Source organism: Diabrotica undecimpunctata, chromosome 4 (assembly GCF_040954645.1).
Source record: "Diabrotica undecimpunctata isolate CICGRU chromosome 4, icDiaUnde3, whole genome shotgun sequence".
NCBI lineage: Eukaryota > Metazoa > Arthropoda > Insecta > Coleoptera > Chrysomelidae > Diabrotica > Diabrotica undecimpunctata.
The window spans coordinates 96,068,768-96,088,594 of NC_092806.1; the positions used below are offsets into that span (position 1 = coordinate 96,068,768).

Sequence of the window (19,827 nt, forward strand, 5' to 3'; positions counted from 1 at the left end):
CAGTAGTGGTACTGTAGACTAGCGCCAAGCTTTATATTAATCAACAAAATTGCTGTTTTTTACTATTTTCTTTACAGTCTTTCTTTCATATTTTCAATTAAATTTCTATTCAGCAGCAGTTTTTGTTGGAGTATCTTTTTTTAAACTTTTTACATGCTTTATCGCATTCGTTACTTAGATCTTTTTATGTTTCCTCTACAAAAAATTATGAAACATTTCAAAACTCAAAAAAATGCTAAGCTACACCAATGGACTCTTCCGCTGTGACTGTGTAAAAAATATGAAAACGTTTTACTAATAACTCGTTTTATTGAACTTTAATATTGTATTTATATGAAATTATGAAAACATAAATATATAAATATCATTTGATAGTAAATTTAATTATTATAGAAACTAAATAAGGTTTTTAAAAATAACAAGTTATTAAAAAAGATAGGTACTGTTTTTTGTATTTTTAAAATTGAAATAATATGTTTAAAATTAAGTAAAATAATTTTATTTTATATATTTTTTTTTTATATTTTAAACAAAATTCCAGAAACTATTATGTTTGCTCCTAACGCCACCTGTTAACGTATTAACAAAGCATACTTTGATTACTTATGATTATGTCAATCCTGTCAAAAATTCATATTAAATATTAATAATCAAATATAGATAAATATCATTTGATAGTAAATGTAATTATTGTATAAACTAAACGTGTTTAATAGTTATTTAACCAACAAGTGTATTAATAAACCAACTCGCTTCGCTCGCGCGTTAGTATATTTCAATTGTTAATCGCCATTTTAATTCACGAGTTCGTTACAAAATTTTCCGTCGACCGTACTTTTCAGAAATAAAAATATCTTAGTTTAAATTTTTATTTACTTAACGATAAATGATGACATACAATGACAGACAGTACTTACAGCGGCTACTTCATTTTAAATAATTTTTTAGTGGGAATATAAATAGGTATGTTTGGTTGCCTACACTACAGGTAACTGCCAGTTGCAGAGCGTTAAATGTGGTTAAATTAATTTATACAAGCAATGTATGTTGTATTGCCTATAATGAAATCGTTCATTAATAGAAAATCATTCATTAATAGGGTCATTAATCAATGATTTTGAGGGTGTTAAAATTAATCATAAATAGACGGTCGACGGAAAAAGTAATAATTGTATTTAAACTTTTATGAAACTATTTTAAAACGAGAAATATTATTAAAATTTAAACAGATGATTCAATATTGTTATTAATCTATGATTAATCATTATGACTTTCATTAAATTTTAACAATCGTTACAAATCGAATCTTTTAGTGACAGATATTCTTTTAATTTTTTACTTCTCATTTAATGTATATATTTCGTTAGTTATTGTTCATGCAGTTTTACATTTAAACCTTCTTAGAGTAAATATATGATGACTAGAAACGAATTGATCGAGAGTAATGAATCGATGTTAAAAACCGCTATAGTATGACGCTACCCGTGACGACGCCGTCTTGTGGCGCTAGTTCTGGAACACTCTCCTCAGCATTTTACTGTAGAGAAAAAAAGTAATACAATGCAAGTATAGAAGCTTCGCTTCAAAAATGTATTTTCTCGCTTCCAATTGAGCAATTTTCTTCTTAAACGCGTTACCAAATCCCAAAGATGCTTTATTTTTGTTATAAATAAATTAATCTATTCATAACAAAACAAAACTATATATTTTTTTCCATGTTGTACTTATTTTTTGACAAACTTTCCAAACGTGTATCTTTTAACGCTCTAAACTCAAAATAACAATATTCTCATTTGACAGCTGTATAATTATTTGTTTCTTCGGTCATTTGTTAACAAATCAATTTTTTCTAATATTTTTTACGATACCTACAAAAATAAAAATGAACTTCACAACAATATATTTTTCTGTTATTAGATTTAATTTATAGAAAATAATTAAAAATTATTATTTATTTTATATGTAGAAAGTATCTTTTTTTTAACAAATTAATTTTTTTTAATATTTTTTTATAATGCATTAATGAAAATAAACTTTACAACTATATAGTTCTATTTTATTAGATTTAATTTCTAGAATTATTCATTTTATTAATGAATTATAAAAAAAATTAAAAAAATTCATTTGTTAAAAAAAAAGATACTATCTATATAAAATAAATAATTTTTAATTCAATTCTATAAATTAAATCTAACAGCATAAAATTATATTTTTGTGAAGTTTATTTTAATTACCGTATTATAAAAAAAATGCAAAAAACAAATAGTATGGTAAAACTAAGTTTATTTAAATAATTATACAGCTTTTGATGGAGAATATTTGTATTTAGAGCGTTAAAAGGTACACGTTTGTTAAGTTTTTCTAAAAAAGTCTATAACAGAAAAAAAATTAAGTCATTATTTTATTTCGAACAAAACTAATGCATCTTTGGGAATTGTTAATGAGTTTTTTAGGTATCTCTATTCGAGTTACATGGGATTACAAAAAAGAAGATTGCTCCAATGGAAGCCGAGAAAATACATTTTTTACGTATACTCATTTTAAACTTTGAAATTCAATTTTCTTTAAACCAATTTTTTTGGTATTTTCACGCGCGAAACCAAACGTTTTTATTATTATATGTATTAAATATCTTGATGATATGAACATTTTTATCAAGAAAGCGCTCCGATGATTATCATATTATTGTTTATAGCTTTGTCGCAAACTACTGCTCGTAATTTTTTTTCTGTTAAAAAAAAACGTCTTGCTAAATATTTCCTAAATTTAATTTAAACTAATATTTACCAAGATATATCGTTACGTTAAATAGATTGACTGTTTTTTTATATGTAAAAAATTGGAAAACTTCTTTATGTTCTAGTTTTTTTTTGCAAAATTTTTAAAAATACAATCAAAAAAATATTTAGATTTAAAAATTATTATGCGAAATCTATTAAACTGACTTTAATAAAATTCTGTGGACTGTTTTATTATATTAAACAGATTTTCTAGGTGAACTATGAAAGTCCTAATTGATAAGTACAAATAAGTGGTTGAAAAACATTAAATAAGAAAAGGCTTTATTTCCTTTTTTTGTATTTATTATCATTTTACAGTAAGGTTTAAATCATTTTAACTAGTTTTATCTTACAGAAAAATCAATTATTAATAAAAGTAGGAAGAAAACATCGTTTTTAGTAATTTTTAAATATTTTTTTAAAAACAGATCTGTACTGGTAATTACTGCGAAATAGCTCTCCTAAATACAGCATACAACACACACATACCGAAGCGTTCCTCAGAGAATATCAGGTAGGTTTCAGGCGTGGAAGTTTAACTTTTAAACTGATCTTCACATTATGACAAATTTTCGAAAAAGCGTAAGAGTTTAATGTAGATATGTTCCATTGGTTTGTCGATTTTAAAATGGCATATGACAGTGTCATAAGATTAAGTATTTAGAACACTAAGAATGAACTAGTAATTCTAAAAAAAACTCATATACATGATAAATTTGATAATGGCTAAGATGCTATCAGCAGTAGAAACTCAGAACGACTCGTCAACCCCAATTGAAATACATTGGGGGTTAAGACAGAGAGATGAGTGTCAGATTTTTAACATACCCTTAGAAAAAGTCGACGAGACGCTAATTTAGATAGCAGGAGAATTGTATTTAATAGATCAGTCCAAATTATAGCATATGCTGACGACGTGGACATTGTAACAAGAGCCACGGCAAGAACCTCTGAAATTCTAACTGAGCTACTAGCAACAGAAGAACGAAGTAGATTTCATATAAATTAAAGTAAAACCAAGTTCGTGCTGACTAACACAAACGAAAGAGTTAGAAATGTTGACCCAGATCTAATTATTGTCAATGAGCAAAACTTGGAAGCAGTCAAAGAGTTCCGCTTTACACATCAGGGGAAATAAAAAGGCTCATTATAATTGCAAGTAGATGTTATCATTGTCTATAAAAGTACATATTAAACAAACGTATGACTCAAAAAACTCGTATAAGACTATATAGAACACTTATAATCCTCGTTCTCATATGAACTAGAGTAATGGAACCTATCAAAAACAGATGAATCCTCTATCGATATTTGAAAGGAAGGTACTACCTATAATCGGTTCACAATTTGTCGATAGCTCACTACAAGTTTAACCCTAATTAGAGAACTGAAATACAGAGAGGATAGGTAATACGAAATAATAGTAAAAACCAACCTGAAACTGACAGTTTACGATGTTTTCGACTAACCCACCTTGTATCTGAAGGAATACAATACCTTATAATCCTGTTACGAAGGTATTTTGAATGTTTACAGATGACCGACCAGTGTCGTAGAGTATATGATTGAAACATGTATTTAAACTAAATAAATATATTTTTTAAATTGTACTTATGTAAATTATATTTTTTAATAAAACTTCTTTATTTTATTCAAAAATAAAAAGTTTCTTGTATCCATTATTTTCGAATCCGGATAAAACTAATAAATATTTTTTGAAAAATTTAAACGCAGAATGAAACATTATATTATTACTGAGGGCAGAAAGTCCCTGAAAACTTCTACAATGTTTATTTTAATATGTTATGTAACAGTGGTGAAAATAAAAGAGAAAATATAGTACAATTTTTAATTGAAAATATTGCAAGCAACAGAAACTTTTTATTTATTCTAATAAATATTTCATTCTGCCTTTAAATTTTTCAAAAATGCTTTTTAGTTTTCTCAGGACTTGAAAAAAAAAATGGAGACATTTAAAACACATTGAACATTTTGACAGGCGACATTTTGCGCCTTTCCCCTTTAATACCATACGATTACAACTACTATTTCTTACCTTATATAATTACGATTAGAAAACTATTCAAATTCAAAATAAATAAGATCAACTTCGAAATCCGAGTCGTCTTAAGGGTTAATAATTAGCTGTTGTGTCTCTACGGTCGCATCAATTATGTTATCAAGATCCCACATGTTTTGTTCTTCTTCTATTACATGTCTTATGGCATCTTTCCAGTTTTGTTCTGTAATATGTTGTAAAGACTCGTATAACAATTCACGTACAGCTTGTATTTTATATGACGTATTTTTTCTAGCCACATAACTTTTCATTTGTGCCCAAATGAGTTCAATTGGATTTATTTCGCAGTGGTAGGGCGGAAGTCTAAGGACTGTGATGTTTCGCCTTTCCACCATTTTGTCCACTACGTATTTCTTGAACTTAGATTTGTGTTGCCGGGCAATTTTTAAAAGTTCTGCTTTTACCGTTCCATCTTCGTAAGGCAGATACTTATTCCGCAGCCAGTCAAGAATATCCTGTTTCTTCCACGCAGTCGTTGGAAATCTTTCTACTAGTCGTGAATGATCAGGTGCATTATCTAATACTATAATTTAATTTGGTGGTATGTGTTCAATCATCTGCTCAAAATACTCAGCTGTCATCTCCTCGTGATAGTCTTTTGTGCTTTTGGACTAAAATTCCAACAAACCATGCTTAACAAATCCTTTTTCACTGCCAATGTGAGAAATTCTTAATCTACTGCCTTTACCAGAAGGTGAGGAGATACCAGTAGACCAACCTTCCATAAAGGCTTGCCTGGAGCTTAATATATTTTTATCTGACCAAATTTTTTTAGAGTATGACCTGAGTTTACCCACGTTTCATCCTGGTAGAAGATTGGCCTTCCTTCAGCCCAGAATTTTCGTATGGATCTTAGATAATTTCTTCTCCAACATATTATCTCCTCCCGGTCAATCAAAAGTGATTTTCGGTCTGATTTCTCCCACCGAAAATTTAATTCTTTTAAAACTTGCCACAATTTAGTTCGTCCGATATGAGGCAAATCCGGGTCGTCTCTAACTTCTTGTAAAATTTTGTTTAGGTTTAGTATTTCTTTTAAAAAAAAAAAATCTATGAATTTTCCTTCGAATACCATTTTTAGCAAATTCATCAATTTCAATAGGCTTTTTCCCTCTCTTTAAGTGTTCGTTTGTATTTGGGTTAGCTATACCGTGTTTTTTTCTTTCTGATAGGAACCTATATATAGTTGACTCTCCTACGCCAGTCATGTTGGCACAACTTTCGACTATATTGCGAACAGTGTTTGTGGGATTCTGAGAAACCAGAGCATTGTGAACATTCAGGACAATAGTCTTCTCTCTTGGTGAATAGACAGACTTACTGACTGTACGCAACAGTACCGGTGTAAAACCTCACGCACTGCATATAATGCGCAAAAGAAATATTCGAGACGCTAATTACTGCCGTAGACGAGGAAACACCGATGAGCCGTAAATTACATGCGATCAAAAACATACTAAACAAAAAAATTGTTTTCGTTCGTAATATCTTCACCCTTTCAAGTTAAGTTTCGAATATAAACTGAACAGACGAGGCACGTGGCCAAAGCCGGCATCTTTATACCCATTATATTATTAAAAATCTAGGGAATTCCATCCTAATTATCTTGCAGCGAATAGTATAATTCGGATATGAATTCCAGGTTTTCTAGTAAAGTGATTAAACGCGAAGATTAGTATTGAAATATCCAAAAAGATAAGGTATTCTTATTTACAAAATTGTTAATGGTTAAATTCTTATTTTTATTAATATAATATAATATAATAACCAACATTAGCCGTGAAAGTTTTAATTGTTTTTTTGCTAAATATATTAGTATTAAAATATTATTAATATTATATATAACAGTATTAAAACATTATATTATTATTTAATGAATAAGCACCTCCGGAACGCCTATTATTTACGACCGTTTTATGAGTTTGAGGCACATTTCGTGCTCTTAACAATTTGTGAACGGAGAATACACAATATTATTGATAATGATATTGTCGTGATGATGATATATATTTTCTGATCTACACACTTAAACATTGTTGTACCATGCTTTTGTTGGATTTTCAACTTAGTAATATTTTCTCAACATCTTTAATTCTTGGAGTTTCTTCGGTTTCTATTCTTATATCTCTACTTACATATGTCAACTCGCCAGTTCTTTTGCGTATGTTTCTCGTTTAGTAGTCCTCTAAAATATTATATCCATCATAATGTTACTTCTTTTTCATTCACTATTACTTATCCTTTGTTATTTCTAATAAATACTATTTATTTTGCCTCCGTATCTTGATTTAGTGAAAATTATTGTTTTTTTTTTAACTTTCAGTTTACGATTCTTTTGCAGCACTTTTTTTTTAAACAGAAATTAACAGAAAATATAAAAATATAAAAACGATCGCAATAAAAAATTTACAAAAAATAATTATGTCTAATAATATTTTACTATGTGTATTAAGTGCATACATTCACAATACACTTGCGAGTATTTGCAGTAATTTATTTTTATTATTGAAACTATGATTGCAAATATTTTTATTAGGTATATTACAAATAGACATTTATAACAATTAAAATTTTTATATCTTAATGTGTGGTATATTAATATTTGTTGTGATTGTTTTTGTATTCACAGCTATTTTGCAATTTCAGCGACTCAGCGTAATGTAGATATTGAATTATTATGTTTCTGGTATGAATTTGGGTTTGGAACAGCAGAATGATACGAATTCAATATTAACACGTTCAAGTCCGACAACGCGACTGTCGCGTTCAGTGAATATAGCCTCAGAGGCCACCAACGCGAGTCGCGCGGTCTTTGACTATATGACAATATATGGACGTTATCTCAACGGATTTTTCACGAATTAAACACTGGCATATACTGGAGTTTGTGTTTGGTTTTCGAATTCTGATGTTAAATTTTATTCTGAGTATTTGACAATATATGAATGTTATCTAGGCGGATTTTTCAAAAATTATAACAAATATCTTCTGTCCCATTGATAAATTGGATGATAAAATATGAAACTCTCAATTTCATTGCTTACTTTTTAAATATTCAAGCTAGACGGGCTCGAAAACGACAAAATTAGCTGTAATAAAAGGTTGTAAAGTAATAAAATTAAAACCATCGGTAAGCTTTGAAAGAATCACCAGATGTATTTAGATTATAATGCATTTGCAATAATTTGTTGTATTATCATAATCTAATCCCGTCGGTTTATTTTGATAATATTTTAGTAATATTAGTAATATTTTCTACGCCTTCGGTGTTAGATGTTTTTTGGTTTTACTGTTAGTCATTGCACGTGTTTTGCTAAATACTTCAAGAAATGAGTGATGAATATTGCCAACCTTCGACTTCTAAACGAGGTAGGTGGGAAACTTCTCAGCCAATTTCAGATGATGAATTATTACACATATTATAAGATTCACATGACGCTAGTGACGCAAGTGATGAAGATTTATATTGTGATTAAGATGATCGGACAGACGATCCTAATTTACAAGAAGAATCTGAAGATGATGATAGTGATGATGAGTCTCAAAATATTATTGAATGGTCTTCAGAGGTTCAACATCCTACAGTGCTTTGTTTTGCAGTTTTGTTTACGGTGCTTTATTGCTACATTTACAGCAATACCAGGATTGAAAATTAATGTGGGTGGCAGCAATCCTATTTATTACTTCAATTTATTGGCATGTGTATTATTCTATGACCTGATTATTCAAAATAGCAATTTATATGCCGTTGATATTCTTTCTCTAAGTAAATCTAAGAAAAGTAGAATTTCAGCTTGAAAGTATATAACTGTAGAAGAATTTAAAATTTTTCTTGGTTTGTTGTTTCACATGGGAACCATAAAAATTAATCGTATGAATGATTATTGGAAGAAAAATCATTTATTTAGTATTCCAGTGTTTAGACAATACATGAGCCAAAATCGTTTTATGTTAATTTTGCGTGCCTTACATTTTAACAATAATAATGACAATAACCACTCCAGACTTGCCAAGATATCTCCATTATTAGATTTTTTTAATAATAAAATGGAGAATCTTTATTATCCAGAAAGAAAATTAGCCCTGGATGAATCTATGATTTTATGGAGAGGAAGACTTAGTTTTCGTCAATTTCTCAAGGGCAAACGACACAAATAGGGTGTCAAACTGTATACTTTGGCAGAATGTACTGGGATGATTCAACGCATATTAGTTTATAGTGGAGCTAGTGACCCTGTAGTTGGAGGACGTAATCATACGCAAAAAGTAGTGCTAAATTTGATGGATCCGAAAATAAATGTTGGTCACTCCTTATATATAGATAATTTGTAATAGTGTTCCATTGTATAAAAAACTACTTTCGGTTAACACTTATCTTACAGGAACATTGAGAACAGGAAGAGCGGAAGATCCACACGAAGTTGTTTCTCAAAAATTATAAAACAAAATGAACTGGTGAGTGCTTACAATAAGAAAGGGATATGTGTGTGTAAATGAAAAGATCAGCGAGATATTTTAATGATCTCTTCCGAATTTGGTCATGAAATGGTTCCAACAATATCTAGGAAAGGAATTGATAAAGAAAAGCCCCGTTTAGTCACTGAATATAACAAAAATAAAGGTGGTATTGACTTAGGCGACCAGATGTTAAGTTATTATAGTTGCGAACACAAAACTATGAGGTGGTACAATAAAATAGGCATACATATTTTTCAAATTATGCTAATCAACGCATACTATTTCTATAATAATTCTAATACAAAAATGTCATTGTATGACTTTCGATTGTCGGTGATTGATAGTCTTTTGGGACCAAACCCAAAAATCCCTCCAGTCAAGAAAAATTTGACGTTTCATTTGCCATCCCATTGCCCTAAATCAGCTAATGGTATTACTGGTATTACAAAACGACGATGGTGTAAATATTGCTGGCAAACTAAAAAAGAAAGAAAGGACTCATTGTTTTATTATGCGGAGTGCCTTGAAAATAGGGATTGTGTTAGAAAATTGTTTTAGACGTTTTCATGAAGAAATTGAAAATTAGATAATTAATTTGTTTTCTTGATGTTGTTGCCATTTAATAATTACTTATGTTAGTTATCTAGGTTTATAATTATATCTTTTCTCAATCAGATTATTATTTTTTTTAAGTTCAACCGACACATTTTCTGCCCTGTGGCCACCAACGCGACTCACGCGGTGAGTTTTTTTTTGTGACCAAATTAATTTTTTTTGTACCCATATTTATTATGAATGACTTTTTAAAGTGTGCCTTAAAAATTAATTGGTTTACATAAATACATCTCAGTGGCCCACTGTTTTCCCTTAAAAAAAGAGAAGGAGCTGAACGTGACATAGAAAATATGTCTATTATAATTCTTTATTTAAAGTCATTCTTCATATTATTATACATTTTCACTAATTCTGTAACAAATTTATAATGGAAGAAGCTAATGGTCCCAGTTTTGATCACTCTTTAATCCTATTAACAATCAGTAAGCATGTCATTCTAAGAGAAAATTGTCCGCCAATATCAGAACGCACTAGGTTAGCTTGAGACAGAAGTTATGTGACAGAATTCACCTAAATCTACCAGTCAATACTAATGAGCAAATTGATGAAGAGGCATAGAGACTAACTATAAATATACACCAAGCAGTATTGAACAATATCAAACAGTTAAAATAGAAATAGATATTATCAAATATGAATGAATAATCAATACATAAACGATCTGACACTTCACCAAATTACTGGCTACTTGTTGTAGAAATGTAAAAAGACATAAATAGATCAACGGAACAGATTCCGCCGATTATAAAAGTAAATCTAACATGCACGTGCCGATAAACAAAAAACTAATCTACTTAGAGAATGAATTCCAAAATCAAGAAATGGAAAATAATTGTCAAGCCGAAAACAATAATAATAAGAGTACTGAAAACGATGTGAACAATACTGATCAATTAATAATACAGCCTATCATCTCTAAAGAAGTAATCAAAGTATCCAAAGACAATATCAATCCCAAAGAGGCTCCGGGCTTTGATTTAATAATAAGAAAAATAATACAATTACATATTAAGGCCATCTTAAAACTCACAAACCTTTAAAACACAGAATTCAGGTTACAATTCTCATTCGCTTCACTGTCGAATGGTTCAGTGGATGTGGGTTCAAGCCCCGGCTCGGTGTACAGAAAAATAAAAAGACTAACGCAGCAGTTTAAAATTCTAAAACAATCTGCGGCTTATACTAGCATATGCTGGTGTCTGATCGGCCTATGGTGGAGCAGTACGCCAAGAGATAAGGGCTTGTGGCTCGGTGATATTCCTCCATAGATCCCTACCGGAATTTAATCTTTACATATTATATGATATATTTTTTTATATTAAATAGTAAATATTTATGTTAAATTTATTTTATAACATGTATTTAGTGCATGCAATATTCATACTTTTTTATTATTTGTTTTTGTATGAAATATTTACAATTTTTGATTTTCTTACCTAAGAATATTTATAATACAAATTTACAGGGAGTTATATGTTCATAGATATATTTTTTGAGTTTTTTATGATATATTTACAATTTTTAATATATTCGTAAGTTATATATTCGTAAGTTATATTATATTCGTAGATATATTTTAATGTCTGCTTATTTTTTGGAAAATAATTTTATTTAAATTGACAGATAAAAGACAATTTAGTTCAATTAGCTTTTCATACATTATTTTGATACTTTGTTTGTACTGTCCACATTCCAATATACCGTGCTGTAGATCTCCCATTTTACCACAGGAGTAATATGGGTTATCAGTCATACCTATTCTGTGTTTGCATGCTGGAGTTACTTATTTGATCTTATTCTGTTTATTATTTTTATGAATAATCTATGTGACTCATATTCAAATTATCTCTCATTTAAAATTAGTGGTTGGCAATTTCTAAAATTTAATTGTACTTTGGTTGTATAAATGTTGTGGTTTGTTGTAGAAAATATTTTGAATATGATTATGATTTTTTTGTAATTAGAATTCCAGTGATATATTGTTTAACCCGTTTTATTTTGAATTTTGGAGCCCTCAGTAAAAAATATTTAAATATAGTCCATTTCTTTTTACCTTTTTTTTTGATAATCCATCCTGGACGGTTTGGATCCATGTAATATATTTTTATTACCTCGTAAACACGAATCTCATGAGGTTGAGTAAAAATTAATGGTATTTTATTTTTATAAATTGGTCTTCATATGTTATCATTTTCTGTAACTTTTAACGAATATGGGAATTTTTTTGTCATACTAATATTTGTGGCTTCAATCTAGTATATTGAAGTTCGGCATATTTTTTAAGTAGCTGAAGTTTTTTAAAATAGCTCTAGCTACAAACTTATCTGTATAAGACTATCTGCAAAGTGTGTGTTTTTTTGTAACTTAAAGCGACATCAAAAAATTACAAACAACAATTTGGAGTTGCACGGACTTGGAATTTACTCCAGGGATTGCCCTTCATAACAATATACTGGTTTTAAAAATTCACTTATTAATGCTCAAAATGTAAGACATTTTGATCTCTACAGCTAGGACTAGTGTACCGTCCGGAACGACAGGCGAACCAGGAAAACCGAGCCGATTCGGCTACTCGAAAAAAACAGTCAACTTTACTCGTGTTTTTGACTATAAATAGCAACTTTTTAAAAATTAAAATTATGTATCCATAGAACATAGGCCCCTAACTATTGAATAGCCCTAATTTTAATTTTAAATTGTTATAAACACAGTAGCTGTAATTTTTTAAACAAAATAAACTAATTCACCTTTTATTGGTCATAAGTACAACAGTTTTTGTTAAATCTTTATCTTGTCTTCAGCTCTAAGAATCAATAACCTTAAACTGTGTGTACTGGATAGGGAGCGTTGTAGCTTAATTTGGTCATTACACAAAAAACGCCCCTAATTCAAAGGAATAAACAAATGGTTGAAACACGTTTTGAGCAATTATTTTTATTCCTAAATAAAAATATAATTGACCAACAAGAGAATCCGTTTAAAATTAAATCAGAAAAAAAAGTTTAGGAATAATTATAATTAATTATACGTATCTCGAGTAGGAACTGACCAATCAGATCTCAGGAAGTTTTTCTTCAGGAAGAAAAAAAAATTCTTTTATTGAAAAAAGTTTTTTCAATAATTAAAAGTGGTGAAACAGTCCGATTTTTGGAATTTCGATCATTAATTTTGCATAGAATATGATCATATTTAATGTAGTACAGCTCAATTATTAGTCATTAAATATTTGCTTATATGCACGGTTTTTTGCAATTTAAAAGATTTCATGCAATTTTAAAAATTGCCATAAAAAATTATATAACCAACAGTTTTGAGTTGCAAACACTTAAAAGTTACTCCAGGCTTCAGGCATTGCACTTAATAACGCTGTGGTGCTTTTAAAAATTCTCTAATTAACGTAATTTTTTTTTCTGTACAGCTTGGCATAAAATGTTTGTTTAAATTCGGGCAGTGAACCAAGCCACAAGAGTAAGGTAAGCAACAATTACTATAAGATTCTGAGGTGAACTATTGGAAATACCTAGGAGAGTAAAGTAAAAAATTAGATTAAAAATGCTGGTTAATCAAAGGATTCGGTGCATTGTTCCGTGAATAAATAAAAAAAAATCATTACACTGTATATATTAATAATAATAGTAATTGATCGTAATAACCACTCAATAAGACTATGCCTTGGGGAAAAACAACAACGAAATTCCCAAAACTGTAACCAAATAATTTTCCTTATCTGTCTAAATACATAATTCATTTTTTATAATGTGTAATTAACCAATTATACGTGTAACATACACAGTATATAAACCATTTTACATTGGGAACTAAAATTATTACATTAATAATGTTGTGCTTATCTAGTATTTTTTGTTTGTTGTTTTTAACACACTCGGCATTATCGTACACAGAAAAAGATATTGATTATTATGAGACGCAGCTAAACAAAGCTATAGAGGACTCAAAAGCCTACCAACCTGATACCAGCGCAGGAAAATACCAAGTTATACGATTAAGCCCACCAGAAGGTATAATTTAAATTCATTTCAAAATAGTATAATTTAAACTACCATTTACTCTTCAAAAAAGGTGATATATAACATTTTTCTAAGTATCCCTATTTCATCAAGTACTGAATGAAAACAGTATCCTTCACTAATTTTTCTCTCCCTCTCTTTCCTCCCTCTCTCTCTCTCTTTCCGTTTCTGGCTTCTACACTCTTTTCTGTGCGACATGCTCTGTCAAACGTTACTGTAATAATGGGATTTCTAGTTTTTTACGTCGCATTCTTAACGCATACACGCATTACGTCGCATAAACGCAAGTTATCCGTTTATTAGTTTATCTATATTTATTATTATCAATTTCAAAAAGTCCCCCCGCCCATTACTTAGAAAATAAGAATATATATATATATATATATATATATATATATATATATATATATATATATATATATGTAAAAGATAAAATCTTTTAGCGAAAGCCGCTATCGCTTTATTAAATTAAATGGCCAAATATTTGGCCATTTAATTATATATATATATATATATATATATATATATATATATAAGTAAACGTTAAATATTGGGTTTGCAGCAATAAAAATGAAACGTGTACTCTTTTAAATCTTTATTCCAAGCTTTCAGACATTGGTTATGTCCTTCATCAGGGAGCTACAAATGTGATGAATAAATTGTTGGTGTTGGTATAATTAATTAAAAAATTTTCACTACTTACAAACTTAATGAGGTTGTATCAACGAAGAAGTATTATAATTTTGATAAAATTTATCACAGTCTCTCATCTTTTTTTTATATACAAAACCTATTTTTATGATGATACAGACAGATTTTCTTCGTTTCTTAAATGACTAGTTAAATTTTTTGGAGTGTTAAACAAAATTTTCTTTAGTAGTATACTTGGGTATGAGTTTTCAATGAATAGGTTATAAAGGATTTTTAAATTTTTTGTATCGAAAGCGGTATCGCTGATTTTGTATCACAAGATAGAATTGGACCTGTAGATCCTTTACCAAAACAAACTACAATTAGATATGTATCTCTTCCATACATTAAGGACATTGGACAGAAACTAAGTAGAATTTTTTCATCAATTAATAATATCAAAATTGCACATAAAACGGTACTAACAGTTAACAAAGTTTTTTCTAAACTTAAAGACCAATCCGCACTCTTGTCTTTAACTGACGTTGTTTACTGTATACCGTGCGGATCATGTAAACAAGTATACTATGGTCAAACATCAAGATGCCTTAAAGACCGCATTACATCCCACAAGTCAGATAATAGACTGCATCCTGAAAAAAGTGCATTGGGTGAACATGCATTTAAAAATGGGCATCAAATAGATTATAATAACATCAAAGTAGTAGAACAGGAAAGTAACATCACCAAAAGACTTTTTCTTGAAATGGCCTACATTTGCCAAAATAACAATGCAATGAATCATAGAATGGATATTGGTCATCTAAATGAAATGTTCTCCTATTTGTTACTACTAGATAAATGCAATAACACAAACAATAATTTATCAATTGACATTAAAGAGAATTTTGTCAAAATAATGTCATTTATGTATTTAGAATAATTAAGTGTTTTTGGATGTACAGTAATAATTTTTTAAATTTTTAAACATAAAAATAGGTTTTGTATATTAAAAAAAGATGAGAGACTGTGATAAATTTTATCAACATTATAATACTTCTTCGTTGATACAACCTCATTAAGTTTGTAAGTAGTGAAAATTTTTTAATTAATTATACCAACACCAACAATTTATTTATCACATTTGTAGCTCCCTGATGAAGGACATAACCAATGTCCGAAAACTTGGAATAAAGATTTAAAAGAGTACACGTTTCATTTTTATTGCTGCAAATCCAATATTTAACGTTTACTTCCTTACGTTGTCAGCAAATACTTCTGGTTCATTATATATATATATATATATATATATATATATATATATATATATATATATATATATATATATATATATATATATATATATATATATATATATAATCGAAAAGATTAGTGTGGTTTAACCCTTGAAAGAACTAACATCCAAGAGTGAAGCCATCGGTCAAAATTAAAAAATCAACATATAAAATAAATGAAGAATAGTGCTCTTTTACAGTTTTTCTTATGTTTTTGTTTTTTTTTTTGTTTAGTTAGTTAAGTTTTAATTTAAAGTTTTACTTTACTAGCCAGTAACAAACAACATACATGATTGTTCGTTCTTGCCATCTGTTTCCTGTACTGTCATCTGGATCTCTTTTTGTTATAACTAGCTTGTCAAACTTTGTTTAGTTGCATATTGTGTGTCAACCTTATTCGTGTTCCAATTTTTTTAGTTGCTGTGCTTCTATATTTTCTAATTTATCTTCTTGCGGGTACGGTCTCGTTGGATTACACCTTTTATGCTTCTTAAATATTTCTATTATATTTTGCATTGTTGTTGTTGATAGAATTTTATTTACATTATTATTGTTTTAAACATATTTATATGTTTAGACTGTCTTAAACATATTTATATTTTAAATAGTGTCTGTCTGGATACTGTCCAATTACCTTCTATGGCAATAAATATTTTTTGATAAGCTGTTTAAGTAAATCTGATCCATTTTTAAATGCAGTTTTTGATTATTTGTTTTATTTTTATTTAACTTGATTTAAAATTTTTTCTATTAATTTTTCGTAATATAGTACTTATATTTTTGGAATGGTTGCTAAGTATTGATATTGTACATTGTATATCAGAATTTTTATCCCCCTGTTCATGGTAAGTTTTTTATTTAGTAGAAGCCTTATTTAAAATAAATGTTAACATTCAAGTAGCTTTTTTATACATCATCTGATATTTTTCTTCATTATTTTGTATTCTTGTTTTTCTTGGTATTCTAGATTTTTATTATCATCAATGTTTGGAATTGATATGATGGTTTGTTTAGTTATTCTCAATTAATATTATGACCTATTTGAGTTTTTTATTTTATTAAAAACAATGCATTTGTATTATTTTTCTCGTCTAAAGAATTTTAGTGTTTAGTAGAACAGCTACCTACCTTTGCCCTTTGCCAGCCTGTTTCATTTTTTCTCCATACATTTCCCATGGTTGTTGTGTCACCTTTTTTATCAGTTCATTAACATTTTCGAATTTTTTTCAGTTTCATTAATTTATTTCACTAATAGATCAGAAAAATTAGCAAATAAAAAGCCTTGTTCATCAATCATAAACAAACTATGCAAAAGATTATACGTCATTTTTTATCTACAAATAATATGGAAACAATGTAAAATCATTATTTAAGTTCAAATACTAAAGGTGATGACCGACCAATTATATAGAAAAGTGAGAAAATTTTACTGAAAAAGCATAGGAAGTCCTTTAAAAGGAAAGTTTGTAAAGTTATTTTTGTTAATTTGTTGCTTAATTATTGCAAAATAATTGTAGATAAATTGTTGTAGATAAGCTTTTATCTACAACGTTATTATGCTTAATCTATTAGTCTAAGCACCAAATTGAACAGAAAGGCATATTCTATTATCTAACAATAAAACACTGAAAACTTTTCTTTTCAACACTTCCACACAATTTATTTTAAATTATTATTACTACAGCTACAGCTGTTTCGGCCATAGTGCCTTTTTAAGTGATTTACTGATAATGAAACAACCGATCATTTTGCCTAAGAAGCTACCAACCATAGCACTGGAGTCACCACAATTCAACTAGCTAACGATCTCCAACTCGTTTTCAAAAAGTCAACAAAGAATACTTGGTAAAACTTATGGAAAAAGAGCCAAACATGACTTGATAAACTCTCTGGACTTCTAAACTATATAGGAGAAGCATCGATTATTTGAAGACTCCGAATCAATCACACCAACCTGACCCATGGTTTCTTGATGTCGTCAGAAACTCGTTCAACTTGCTACCATTGCAATGTTCACCTGAGTGTGAAACATATCCTCACCGACTGCACAGAATTCACCGACCTGTATAAAGCGCTAGACATGAAACCTACTCTTAACGAAATTATTAACAACCCTACAGAGATCACAAAAACAATTAATTTTGAAAGCACCAACTTGAACAGAAAGGCATATTTTATTATCTAACAATAAAACGTTGAAAACTTTTGTTTTCAAAACTTCCACAAAATTTATTTTAAATTATTATCACCACAGCTACAGCTGTTTCGGCCATAGTGCCTTTCTCAAGTAATTTATTTTTGGTATTTGTTTACACTTTATAGTCTTTAACTGAATAAGTTGAAAAGGGGAGAAATGTTTGTCTCAAGTTGGCCATATATAATTAAGTCTGTATTATGCAATCAGAAAATATATTAATAACAACAAGAGCCAAAATAAAAAGCAATTACACAGCGGTGTATAAAAACTTAAATGTGGCGACTGCACAAAAACTTACATCGGTCAAACTGATAGAACTTTTACTAAAGGTATAACAGAATATAAAAGGGATTCCAATAATAGGAAAACTGACTCTTCGTAAGCACTTTACCTTCTAGATTATAATCATTCTTTTATTGACGAATTTTAAATTCTTTACATTCAAAATAAAGGCCTTAAGCTATTTTTATTAGAATCTATGGAAATAAACAAACTAAAAAATACAAACATAATTCTAAATGACCAACTTGCGACAAACAGTTCTCCCCTCCTCAACTTCTTCAGTTAAAGACTATAAAGTGTACACACATACCAAAAATATATCACTTTAGAAAGGCACTCTGACCGAAACCGCTGTAGTAATAATAATTTAAAATAAATTTTAAATAATTGTTGAAGACAAAAGTTTTCAGTGTTTTATTGTTAGTTGAAATAAATTTTCATCAAATAACAGTCGAATCCATCACTTATTATATTAAAATATTGACTAATTAAAAAATTTATGTTAAAAAATTTAAAATAGGTTTACAAAAGTACTGTGATTATAAAAATAAAAAAAATTCAAAATAACTCAAAATTCAATGTTTTACGACCCTTAGAATCCGGGTTAGCAATTTTTTTATTTCTCGATTTTCCTATTTCAAAACCTGAATAAGTCGCAATGTCTGTGGTTCTAATCAACGAAAAATTGATGTTGAGTTTTTGAGGTACGTCGTTGCATGGATTACAAAAATTTAATTAGTTAATTTGTGAATTATTTAACTGAATAATTTATTTAAAAAATTTAAAATAAATATTTATTTTGTAGAATTTTACTTTTCTCTTAATATTACTAGTAATAAAATTCACGAAAAGATAAATAGCTCAAATATTTATGTATTATAGTGTTACATAATATCGTTTAAAAATAAATTTTACAAAAGAAAAACCTTTTTCTTTGAAAATGAAATTTATAAGTTTTAATTCCTCTTTAATTATGCTTTACATTTTTACAATTACTTTTCTTGACTGAAAAACATTATAAATATATTATAAACAAATTAATTGTTATAAACTTTCTATAATATGTTAGTTCTATATGTTGATTAATTCCATAATTTGTGTTCATAAACAAAACATATTTGTAAAGTTTTTGAGAACAAGTAATTGTAAAAATAATAATTAACACATTTATTAAAAAATAACACATAGATTTGGTTTTCAAATAAAAAGTTAATTTTAGTAAGATCTATTGTTAAAAGATATTACTTATAACTATAATACATCAATAGATATGTTGCTTATTATTTCATAACCTTTTTACTTATAACTTATAATAATAAGAGAAAAGTGCAATTTTAAATGATTAAACAAATTAGTTAGTTAAATAAACAATTCATAAATTAACTAAATACATTTTTATGCTACGAGGTAATAATGATAATCCTAGATAATTAGTCTACTTAACCCAGTCTGCCTTGTTTCC

The 19,827-nt window shown here is 28.4% G+C and overlaps 1 protein-coding gene across 1 annotated transcript in view; it reads left to right on the forward strand.

Annotated features, from left to right (window-relative positions):
- The first annotated feature begins 13,771 nt into the window (after positions 1-13,771).
- The window catches only part of LOC140439801 (glucose dehydrogenase [FAD, quinone]-like), a 36,105-nt gene continuing 30,049 nt past the window's right edge, over positions 13,772-19,827 (forward strand). Inside the window, exon 1 of the mRNA XM_072529945.1 lies at positions 13,772-13,952. Within this exon, the coding sequence (XP_072386046.1) occupies positions 13,772-13,952 (181 nt within the window). The remainder of the gene's footprint in view (positions 13,953-19,827) is intronic.